This window comes from Myotis daubentonii, chromosome 15, assembly GCF_963259705.1.
Source record: "Myotis daubentonii chromosome 15, mMyoDau2.1, whole genome shotgun sequence".
Taxonomy (NCBI): Eukaryota; Metazoa; Chordata; class Mammalia; order Chiroptera; family Vespertilionidae; genus Myotis; species Myotis daubentonii.
The window spans coordinates 53,765,257-53,774,971 of NC_081854.1; the positions used below are offsets into that span (position 1 = coordinate 53,765,257).

The 9,715-nt window shown below is 45.3% G+C and overlaps 1 protein-coding gene across 2 annotated transcripts in view; it reads right to left on the reverse strand.

Annotated features, from left to right (window-relative positions):
• LPCAT2 (lysophosphatidylcholine acyltransferase 2) overlaps positions 1-9,005 on the reverse strand; it is a 51,974-nt gene extending 42,969 nt beyond the window's left edge. The window contains exons 1-4 of one of the 2 annotated variants that reach the window (XM_059668020.1): positions 8,722-9,005; positions 4,782-4,921; positions 1,740-1,957; positions 113-225 (exon numbers count right to left, since the gene is read on the reverse strand). In XM_059668020.1, coding sequence (XP_059524003.1) covers positions 113-225; positions 1,740-1,957; positions 4,782-4,921; positions 8,722-8,886 — 636 coding nt within the window. In that variant the 5' untranslated portion in view covers positions 8,887-9,005. The remainder of the gene's footprint in view (positions 1-112; positions 226-1,739; positions 1,958-4,781; positions 4,922-8,721) is intronic. The other variant, XM_059668019.1, reaches the window with a different exon arrangement.
• Between the last annotated feature and the right edge of the window lie 710 nt (positions 9,006-9,715).

Below are 9,715 nucleotides of genomic sequence, written 5' to 3' on the forward strand. Positions count from 1 at the left end.
CAGAGAATAAAAAAAAAAAATGATACATTTAATTCCCTGAGTATCTCATGGGGAAGGGGACTTCTCAGATTCAATTCTCAATGTATTCACGTCAACATCGCCTGTGTTTTACCTGGGGCCATTCCCCTCCTGAGGTTGCTCGCCTTATGATTTCATTTATTGTGTTTTTTCGGGAATCCGGGTCTACGCGGGATACCAACACTGGCTGCAGAGCCCGTAACAGTCCTTTAAAACAAAGAAAATTTACAACCAAGCCTTTTTTTTTTTTTTTTTTGGCTAACGCTACCAACATGATAACACTGGGTAAATCATTAAACAAACTGTATGGAAATTAAAATGAAAGCAAATAAAAGAAAACAACTTTAAAAAAAAAAAAAACACACACCCTCTAATTCAAAGTTTATTAGAACTCAGCTTCCGGTTTTAAAAGGAGAGGTGGAAATTTCTAGCTAAAAATATTTCATTTGACTTCACAGACAGCAGCAGCAGGAATATGAAAAACAGCAAATGCAATTTGTTCCCTGCAGGTCTTCTTCCTCAATTGACATTAAACTTTTGAAATGTCAAGATTGTCTGATTTTATTTTAGGGACATCCCGAAAACTGGTTATGTGAATTCAAAGTACACAGGAGTCCAAAGCAATTATTATTCATTTTACTAAAATTTCCAGCACAACAATCTTTTAAATGCCTACCTTCCTAGCACATGCAAAGTCAATCTCAATTTACCAAAAATCCATTGCTATGCGACTTTTCAGGAAAGTGCCTGTTACACAAAGCAGGGAGTTACGCTGAAAAAGAGAGTGTTCGTAGCCAAATGAATGACTAGTATTCCCGCAGGTGCCAAGGCCGCATCGGGCAACTTTCACACTCGCGCTCTCGTCGTGTGATGCTTGCAATGACCTTGGGACCACAGGGAGCAGTTACTTGGAGACCATTCCCCTAGGGAGGGACGCAAGCATCGGGTGGGAAAAACATTTCGCTTGCTTCATTATTTTTTACGGCAAGAAGCACTTACTGTTCCACATCATAATTTTCAGAGATTTACACATGGGTCCCTCATGGAGGTTTGGGGGAAATGAAAAAAGCAGAGTTAGGACAAAAAAGAATGTAGTGTGTTCATCAGCCTAATGCCTGAAGAGAAATTCATGAAGTAGCATGCATCGGGCACTTCCACAAATTCTGTGGTTAAATTCTCTCTCTCAAAAAAAAAAAAAATCAAGCATGTTTGGTATTTGAAAAACTGGCCTTTTATATATAAGAACAGAAAGAGCCCTAGCCGGTTTGGCTCAGTGGATAGCACGTCGGCCTTCAGACTCAAGAGTCCCGGGTTCGATTTCGGTCAAGGGCATGTACTTGGTTGCGGGTACATCCCCAGTAGGGAGTGTGCAGGAGGCAGCTGATCGATGTTTCTCTCTCATCGATGTTTCTAGCTCTCGATCCCTCTCCCTTCCTCTCTGTAAAAAATTAATAAAATACATTTTTAAAAAAAGAACAGAAAGAGATGATGGTCCAGTGCTAAAAGTGAGGTTTTAAAAGAATTATAAGGGTTCATATAGAGGGAAGTTTAATCTTTTTTCATAAAGTCATTCTTAAGATATCGTACCTCATTAAAAGGAAGGAAATATGAGATATTTCATTATTTTAAAGTGTCTTAAAAACCTACCAGTAAGCTAAATGTGATTTCCACAAGGCACGAACGTGAAACTCCTTTATCCATGTTACCTGACAAGTACTTACTGCCAATCAGAGGCACCTGCACATTCTCGTTGCGAGAAACCATGGAAGGTAGCCCCGCGGCGACACAGGCGATCCCATCGAAGAATGTGGAGTGGGGGGCCACGACAAAAATCGGGGCGTCCACGGGACTTGCGATCTTCCCCTTCACAGTAACTGAAAACCCCATCGAGAAGAACATGGCCCGGCCCAGAAACTTCAAAACTGGGTGAGTAATTTTCCTTTGAAAACACACACATGGAAAAGACAGAATTAGCTTTGCTCCCGGCAGCTAACGCTGGGCGTTACTCTAAAACACAAGGTGGAACCCCAAACGTATCAGAACAAGAATAACGAACACTTCCATGGAACGCTTTCTGCCAGGAACCATTCGGAATCCTCTGCCTATATGAATTTCTTTACTCCTCAGCCCGATTTTATACAACAGGTGTTACTTATTATCATCATCATCCCCATTTTTCAGAAAACTGAGGCGCAGAGAAGTAATTTTTCCCCCCAAGGACATACGGCTAGTAATCGGCTCTATTCTTCTGTGACTCCAAAGTGAAACAGAGTGAGTTTTCAACACACACATCCCTCTGAGAAGTTCAAATCAGTATTGCCCTTCCAGGTAACCACCTTGGGAATCTCCATGTGAGTAACAAAGGTGCCCCATCTCCCCGAGCACTTTTAGAATTCTCATGCTGAAACTGTCCTCAGCGTTATTTTAGGAATACTTTTTAAGAAGTCAGGCTTCTGAGACATCATCAAGACTCTTAAGAAAATTCACCATCTCACTGTCATTCACTTAGACAATTCTGGAAACCTAATTGCTAACGTTTTCCAAAGGCTCGGTTATTAAAGATGAAAAATTAATTCATCACATTGTGCCAGGAACTGTGCTGGACACACAAGTAAGTTCCAGCCCCTGTCCTTGATAGACGCCAATGAGTAGCGAAACCAAAACATATGCCCCTAGAAATGGAAACACCTATAGCTTTTCATGAAAATACAATACTACGTATATCCTCCCGTAAGACAACTGATGGGAGTTTCAACAAGTGGGCTCCCTGTCTAATTTTCTCAACAATCTTGTACGATGACAGTGAGGAACGATGAAGCAACTAGCTGCTGAGGAAGTTGGTCTGACTCTGACTTCAGAGCAAGGAGAAGTGAGACACAGAAAGCCCAAGCACTGTTCCAGGGGACCCAGGGGAATGGCCGCCTCTCTCCTTCTTGCCCTTTCGTGGAGAGTTAAGATCGCTATTGGTATAGAGATAAAAAGCTCCCTCTTTCATGGAGTTCCCACTAGTCCTATTTCCGATTCATAGTGATGGGGCTTCTGACAGCTACATTCCGAAGTACCCCATATTCAAAGTCACGAAAGACTTCAGGTTAAAGTATTGTTGTTTTTTAATGGCTAAAAGTCTAGTGTTGCGTAATAACTCCAATGTTACCTGTTTGAGAGGAGGCTTCTTTGAAGAAAATAGGACTTCCTTTTCCAACCTTTATTTTATCTGTTTTCTGACCCTTTAGACCAGTGGTTCCTCATGTGGTGACCCAACCATAACATTATTTTCGTTGCTACTTCATCACTGTCATGTTGCTACTGTGATGAATCGTCATGTAAATATCTGCTATGCAGGACGGTCTTAGGCGACCCCTGTGAAAGGGTCGTTCGACCGCCAAAGGGGTCGCGACCCACAGGTTGAGAACCGATGCCACTAATAATAGCAACCAAGGAAATAAGTGAAAGGAATCAGCGGGTGATGAAAAATGTCACTTACAGTATGTTTTCAGTGACAGACAACCTTGAGTTACAAAACAAGGGAGTCTGATTTGCAAGGATTGAGGTGGTATAATTTCTCCCCGGGGCATTGCGGGCCGTGGATTTAGTTCTAGTTCACACCAGCTTCCATGTGTTTCATGTTGACATTGTTCACTCGAACATGAATTGAATAGCAAACTGCATATTTCCTAAAAGGCTCCTAAATCAGTGTTTCTCAAAATTTTGGGAGGACATTGTCTCATTTGAGGTTGAGATAAAAGGAACAGACCTTTGTGCACACACACAAAAAAAATGTGCACAATTTCAGAAAGTTTAACAGTGCCCTAAAACCCACCTATGGGTTTCTATGAAATCCCAGGAGTCCACGTGAAGGGCCTTTGCTTTCAGAACATACGTACGTATGGCAACAAGTGGGTTCTGTCCCATGGAAATGGACTTTTACCAGTAACTCCAATTAATCATTAGTCTATTCTCTAGCACGAGGCTAATTACATACTGCTTGAAAAGCAGTGCCAGTGGCCTCAATGCTTATGTTTAATAAAACTTGGCTACACTGATTAATAATGAAATTGTTGCTAACAATAATCACTAAAGCCCTAGCTGGTTTGGCTCAGTGGATAGAACATCGGCCTGAGGACCAAAGGGTCCTGGGTTCAATTCCGGTCAAGGGCACATACCTCAGATTCAGGCTCCTCCCCAGCCTGGGCCCTGGTCAGGGCTGGTGCAGGAGGCAACCCATCGATGTGTTTCTCTCACATTGCTATTTCTGTCTTTCCCTCTCCCACTCTCTCTAAAAATCAATGGGAAAATATCCTTGGGTGAGGTTTAAAATAATAATCATCATCATCACTAAAGTAATGAGTTAATATACTATAATTTATCCACTTAATTATATCACTTACTGAAGTATGTAGTTATTATAGAGGGACAAAAGCAAATGTGAAAACTCAGGAAGAACAACAACAAAAGAAGCCGGGTATTTTTCCACTGCAATGGTGTCAGGTACACTAACCGGGTCTTTGAGAACCAGGGATCTATCCCTTTTTGGCAATAATTCAGAAAACAAAATGTTTTAATATTAGGAAGCAACAACTTCAACAAAAGGTGATCTGTTCTTGGGCAGTAATTCCTGCATATGATCAATTAAGAACAGTCTCACCTGAGAAACAAAAATAAGTGATGAAAACTGAGTAGGTAGCAGTTAGATAAAACTACTGATCACTAACTGAATGTCTGAGTGGCGATTTACTTCATATTTTGATGTAACCATTTCTTACCTCCTCCAACCAGTTAGCGGATGGGTCGGCTTATCAGGACAGCATACTGTTGAAATCGCAGCAAATGGCCACGCCAGTAATAAAACTAAGCCAAGCAGTAAGGCACGAACCGGAAGCAGGACAATTCCAAGAAAGAAAGTCTGAAAGGCAAAGTTGATTAAAATAAGAGGCTGTATCTTTTTTAAAATGGCCCTTTCAGCCACTGTACATACCGGCCAACATCTGGTGTTGTTAATGTCTTTAAAACATCGACTTTATTAAGACACCATTTACATAAAATAAAATGCACCTAGTTCAAGTGTGTAGATTATGCGTTTTTCAAATGTATACTGCTATGCAAACACCACCACGATCAAGATATAGAACATTCCAGTCAATACACTCTCCCCAACCCTTGGTAAACACTGAGACTTTCTTTCACTATAGTCTTGCCTGTCCTAGATTTTTACCTAAATGGTATCACACATGTTGGACTTTTATGTCTGGCTTCATTCACTTCGTATTTTTGAGATTCCACCACGCTGCCATATGCATAAGGAGGGCAGTCTTTTTCATTGCAGAGTATGATTCCATTGTGTGGATAGATCACAGCTCACTTATCCACTCATCTGTTCATGGACAGCTGGCCTTATTATAAGTTTTTGACTATGAAGATGAATGTTCACGTCCCTGTGTGAACATATATGTTCGTATCACTGGGAGTGAGACTGCTGGGTCAGAGCATGCTTCACTGTGTAAGAAACTGCCAAACTGGTTTCCAAAGAGGTGGTACCATTTTGCATGTCTAATAACAAGTATGAAAGTTCCTGTTGCCTCACATCCTCACCAATCCTTGGTGTTGACAGTCTTTGCAGCTATGCTGGTGGGTGGAAAATGCTAGCTCACTGAGGTTTTAACTCACACTTCCTTGATAGACGGAGCAAGTTTTTCAGGTGTTGGTTGGTCATCGCTTTAACTTCTTATTTGAAGCGCCTGTTCGAGTCTTTGGCCCATTTTTACTGGGTGGTTAGTCTTTTTCATATCCATTTGTAGGAGTTCTTTATATATTCTTCCTAAGAGTCTTTGGTTGATCGACATATGTATTGAAAATATGTTCTCCCACCCCATAGTTTGCCCTTTCAATTTCTTCATGGTACCTTTTAATGAGGATTGTGATTCTGATGAGAAAAGACGGCAGTGGTTTGGCTCCAAGGCAGCTCAAATAAAGACAGCCTGGCCAATGGCCAAGAAATAATCCTGAATGGAAGAAGGGACCATAGCATAGACCCTGAAGGAAAAGTTGTGATGAGGTTACAGGATATTCCTAGAAGAGTCACTAACATTCAAAATGAGCGGGTAACATGGATTTTAATTAAGTTGTCAAATAGTGAGCAACGTGTTTTTTTTTTCTGTGCCTCTTCCATGTTTGCAACCAATAATAGTAGAGCAATTTTGAGTAATTCTGAAAAATTAGGATTCTCCGTCACATTTCTATTTGGTAATATGTCATCTCTGTAGAAAGACATTCTTTCAACGCTCTATCAGGCTTATCCGCTTCTCTGCGCTTACAAAAACACGATATTATATGTTTTTGTACTTGTTTAATTTTTTTCTGTGAAATATAAGCTTCAGATAGGCAGGGTCCTTATTTCTCTTCTCACTGCTGTTATCTCCAGAGAATTGTATTGTGCCTGGCACATAGTAGGCATTTAAACAAATATTTTTATATGGTAAATGACCCCACAATTACCGCTAAACACTCATGTCCATCCCATATTCTCCTGAGGAAATGAAAGCCAGGCTACTCTTTTCCCATGCCACTCAGTAGCAGAACCTTAGTCAAAAAAGAGAAGTGGGGGTGGAAGGGCAAGCTAACCCCTGACATGAGATGCAAAAGTGATAACAGTCCTTGAGCAAGACACTGATCATCACTCAAGATTAAATCTGAATTCAAACTAAATTTAGTCTGAATTAGTCATATCAAGTCATTCTTAAGTGAAAAAGTATATCCACCTTTTAAACTGGATAAGATAGCCAACACTGTTTTTCAATTACGTCTACCTTTACCCAGACCATTTAAGCCGTTGAAACTTACTTTGCATCTCTGGTCTACGTGGATTTTTAGTTTTTAAAATAAATACCCAGACTATATTCCATTCCTTCCCACACAAATAGCAACTTTTAAGTACTAGGTTAAAAATGTAGACAACCAATAGCACCATTATCAATATTAAGATCAACAAACAATACCCGATTGTTTCACACATTGCTTCACTTAATTTTATTCCTCTTTTGATGTACTTTATTCCAATTTAATAGATGAGGAAAGTGCCATTCAGAGCAGTTAAGTGACTTGGCTGGAGACATACAACGAACAGGGGACAGGGCCTGAGATGTTCTCTGACTGAGACCAGTGACCTGTCCATTGTACCTCAGCTCTTGTATTACTGGGAAGTGCTCCCTCAACCGAAACAGGCCACGCTATTAAAAAACAACAACAATAATTTCCTCCGGGTGCAGTACAAATACTTACAGCCTGCCACTCTGATCCTCTTTCAAAAATATGAAGCCAAATAGATGGACACACTTTCATTCAAGTAGGACGGATGTGACTACAATTCATCTTGAGTGACAGTCACTGCCCTCAGAAGTGTCTCTACATTTTTAAGACACAGTGGGAACCTCTACCCACGGACAGACATGAAGATCCAAGTTTCAAACGTCTCATGTCTTGACAAAGAGCTGTTACCACATGGTTCTCCCCTTCCTCTCTCACACCTGTCTTCAACCAGACACCCGTCTGTCATCACTCTCACCGCCACCCGTGCTGCTCAGCCCGGCACTCAGCCTGCCTGCACTGCCCAAGACGACGGTCTTCGTGCATCCATCACACTATTTCCAACCCAAAGGAAAGCAACCTGTGATGCGGACAAGAAAACATCTCCCCCCACCCCCACACAGACCGCACAGGACCAATGAAGCTTGCGTAGTCTATCTTGTTCTTTGATCACTAACTTCACCAAAGAGGAAGTCCGAAGAGTTACTGTTCATGGGAAAGGCAGTGCTTTACCAGAAAAAGGACAGGAAAGGACACTTCCTTTTTGCATGTGGCCACTGGCAACAGTGGAGGAGCGTCCCGGCTCCCTCTCCTCCTCGAATCTGGGAGAAGTGTTTGGGTGAAGACGGATTGGGGGCCAAAAAGAAACACCCCACGCTGACCCTTATCATCCCTTTTCCCGGATTCCCATTTCCTACCCTTGATGCCACTGCTCGGCTGGGTCTTCTCGGTCTTACTTAGTGTTCCAACCCCAGACCCGGGCTCTCTGCGTTCTCACTCACCCTTCCCATCCCAGACTCACTCCTCCCCTTCCCTAAACAAACAAAATTCCCCAAACCCACGCTCCTGTGGAGGCTGGCGCCCAGCTACACCCTCACACTCCAATGGAAGTTCTCACGGAGCCACTCCCCCTTCTCCGCATGGAATGAATGCGTCCCGGCCACTGGCCTGCTCTGCCTCCTCCTGGCTAGGACCTCCGACTCAGACCCACATGCGCTCTGCACCTTCCCTTCCCACACGCCCCCTCCCACCCCCAGCCCATCCTCCAGGTCCCTCCATCCTCGGACCCACCTCTCCGTCCCTTGCAGACTCATGGCCCCCGCACAAGCCTCCCCTCTCGGATCTACAGCTCTTTCTCCCTTAGAGCCTTTGCTTCCCAGACTCACGCCCCCCTCAGATGCCTCCCCTGTGACACCTATGGCACCCTCAGACCATCTCATCTCTCAGATCCTCGCCCCTCACCTGGCTGCCTCCTCTCTCTGACCCACGCCCCTCCCCTGATGCACGTCCTCCCTGACCCAAGCCCCTCACCTGGCTTAGCCTCCTCTCCCACGCCCCTCGCCTGATGCACCTTCTCTCTGAGCTCGCCCCTCGCCCGCTGCCTCCCCTCTGACGCACACTCACCTGGATGCGCCTCCCCGCGCCCAGGCGCGTCTGCTGCACGAAGGGGTTGCGCACGGGCGGTGGGAAGAAGGACGCCTGGCGGGGCACCATCTGCGGCCGCAGCCCCGCGCTCCCCACGCCCGGCACCGTGGCCGCCACAGCCGCCGCCTCGGCGCACCGGTTCATGGCGGAGCGGGGCCTCGGACCCCACGGGAGAGACGCGCGCGGAGCGGAGCGCGGAGCCCGGCAAGGTGGACCGAGCCGCACTGGAGTCCCAGCCGCAGGCTCCCGGCGGCCGGAGCTGCGCAGGCGCCGGTTACCTAACGCGCCCGGTGTCGCCCCGCCCCCGGGGCTCTGGCCCCGCCCAGTCGCTGGCCCCGCCCCACCCGCTTAGGTACAGGGCTGGGGTCCATCCTCCTGGGGGATACAGCTCTGCCCCTTGGGAGTGTATGCGTCCCCTTAAGAACAGCGCACCCCCTGGGAGACAGGGGAGTCCTCCGCTTTAGGGTCGGGCAGACCTGGACCTCCCGTCGCTTTTACCGGCTCAGTGATGTTGGCCAAATCCCTGTCTCCATGACCCTGCTGCCCCCTCTCTGTAAATGGGGATCAACAGGACTTCGATCAGCAGACCCTGCCTCCAGCCATTGGAGGGGTGACCCTGGGTTGCTTCATTAAAGCGCGTGACTACATCCAGGGTGGGTTTTATGGGTTGGATTTCTGCCGTGCGTTTTGCTTTCGTTTAAACCTGTGGGCACTGGATGTTCCCCAGTTAGAACAGAGAGTCTGACTCATAGAACTTGATACCAGGAATGGGGTCTGTTCCGCCAAAAACAGGGACTGATGGTGGGGAATAGTGAGCTCCTATTATTAGAGGAAGGAAACAAACAAACACAAAACTATGGCCCGCCACACGAAATGAGGAACCTGGTCCCCAAAAGGGAAATGACTTGGCCTGTGGCTCCATTTCACCCTGAGGAAGTTCAAGGGCCTGTCTGGACCGAAATGGGCGGTCGTG